Genomic DNA, 1,972 nt, shown 5'->3' on the forward strand with positions numbered 1-1,972 from the left:
CCTGTCTCAGACGAGCCGGGGCCTGTCGCCGCTGCCGCGCCGCGCAGGGCCCCTTGCTGACTTCCGCAGCCCCGCTCTGAGGGGGCGGCCACGGCGGCCACCACTGGCCGGACAGGTCAAGCCGCAGCTTACACGCCACGCGCCGAGGCGGCCGGTCAGCCTCAGCCAGCCGGACACTTAGTGCTTTCCGCTCTGATGCCCAGTGAGTTCGAGGACAGAGCCCCGCCCCCCAGGACAGGGCCCCGCCCCCAGGACAGGGCCCCTCCCACCCCCCAGGGCAGAGTCCTGCCACCCCCCCAGCAGGGCCCCCCCAGGACCCCCCCAATCCCCCAGGGGTCCTGCTCCCCCCAGCACGAAGTTGGCCAAGTGCGTCTGACATCTTCCTCAAGGCCGGAGCAGCTCTCACCTCCGGCGTGTCCGGTGTGTCCGGCGTGTCCCGCGTGTCCCGCGTGTCCGGCGTGTCCCGCGTGTCCCGCGTGTCCGGCGTGTCCCGCGTGTCCCGCGTGTCCGGCGTGTCCCGCGTGTCCCGCGTGTCCCGCGTGTCGCGCGTGTCCCGCGTGTCCGGCGTGTCCGGCGTGTCTCAGCAGCCCTGCGGAGGTGCTGTTGATCCACTGATGAGAGACCCCGATTCCCCTTCAGCGTAGGTTTCGGGGCGCTTAGTGGAGATGCCAGAGGACAGCCACTGCAGCAGACACACTCAGTTCCCAGAGGGTTCCGGCTCAACTCGGGGGCCCGGCGCCCCGCTGCCCGCCGCCTGGGGCCCGTCGCCCGCCGCCTCGGGGCGACTCACAGCCGAGCCTTGAAGGCCCGATGGTCGGGCTCGTCCGCCAGGCGGGGGTCCCAGGACCCCCAGCACGGCCAGGGCCCCCGCCGGGTCCCAGGGGTGTGTGGCCGCGGGGATTGCCGGTTGTCGACTGGACGCCGCCGCTTCCCGGCTCTGTGCCGGCACCGCCCGGGGCTGTGGCCACCTGCAGGGACCCGAGGGGAGACGCAGGCTCTAGGCAGCCGCGGGCCTGACCACTGACCAGCCCCGGCGGGGCTCCAGGAGGCCCAGGCAGCTCTGCTGGGCACCGCGCGGGAACGGGGCGCGGCCGGGGCTGCCCAGGGCTGACCGCCGAGGGCGCCCAGGTCCTCGCTTGTTGGCGCCACGTCTGCCCGGAGCGGGGATCGCGGGGGGCTGCTGTGGCGCCCCCAGACACACGCTGGGGGGGCGAGGGCCCGGCCAGGCGGGCAGAGAGGCCCAGCGTGTCCCGTCAGGCGCCACCAGCCCCTGAGGGGCGCCCGGTGGCCCGGAGGGGTCAGCCCAAGCAGGACAAAGGCCCCGGCTGCCCCGCGGGCCTCTCCCCACGGCCTCCGCCGTCCCCGCGGCCCGGTGCCCCCCAGTGTGTCCCCCATGGCCCCGGCAGGCCCCCCAGCCCAGCGCCCCAGGACTCGCCGACACATTCTGCCTGGTGGCCGGCGGAGGCCGCAGGCTGGGCAGGGACTCGAGGTCGCCCGCCGTTAGCGCCGGGTCAGCCGAGGGCCGGGACGGCCAGTGGGGCGCGACGTGCCCTGCGAGGGACACGGGACTCACCGGTCAGCGCTTCCTGTGGTCTCAGGACGGGCCTCCCGCGGGGCTGGGCTCGTGCTGTCCACCTGAGGCCCAGGCCTGTCCCTGGCTGTGCCCGGCCAGTGCAGCCCCGGCGTGCCACAGACTGGACAGGGGCTCCCGGGCCTCGCCGGCCTGTCACTGACCGCTGTCCCTGCGCCGCGTTGGGGCGCACTGTCCTCGAGGGTTAGGCACGTGGTGGACAGCACCCCGGGTGGACAGGGGCCGGGCGGGCAGGGCTGGGCGAGGGCGGGGGCCCGGGGTCGCAGGGGTGGTGGCCCCGGGTCCGCACATTCAGAGTGACCCTTTCTGTCTTGCAGAGGAAGAGGGCGGGGACCTGGCCCACCCGGGCATCAGCTTTCCAGGGCCGGCGGACGAGGACCT

The 1,972-nt window shown here is 74.8% G+C and overlaps 1 protein-coding gene across 1 annotated transcript in view; it reads left to right on the plus strand.

Annotated features, from left to right (window-relative positions):
- Window positions 1-1,972, plus strand: part of CLN8 (ceroid-lipofuscinosis, neuronal 8) — a 72,952-nt gene that overhangs the window by 36,677 nt on the left and 34,303 nt on the right. Inside the window, exon 3 of the mRNA XM_012734874.1 lies at window positions 352-597. Coding sequence (XP_012590328.1) covers window positions 352-597 — 246 coding nt within the window. The remainder of the gene's footprint in view (window positions 1-351; window positions 598-1,972) is intronic.

This window comes from Condylura cristata, unplaced genomic scaffold (genome assembly GCF_000260355.1).
Source record: "Condylura cristata isolate star-nosed mole 26May11 unplaced genomic scaffold, ConCri1.0 scaffold00084, whole genome shotgun sequence".
Taxonomy (NCBI): domain Eukaryota; kingdom Metazoa; phylum Chordata; class Mammalia; order Eulipotyphla; family Talpidae; genus Condylura; species Condylura cristata.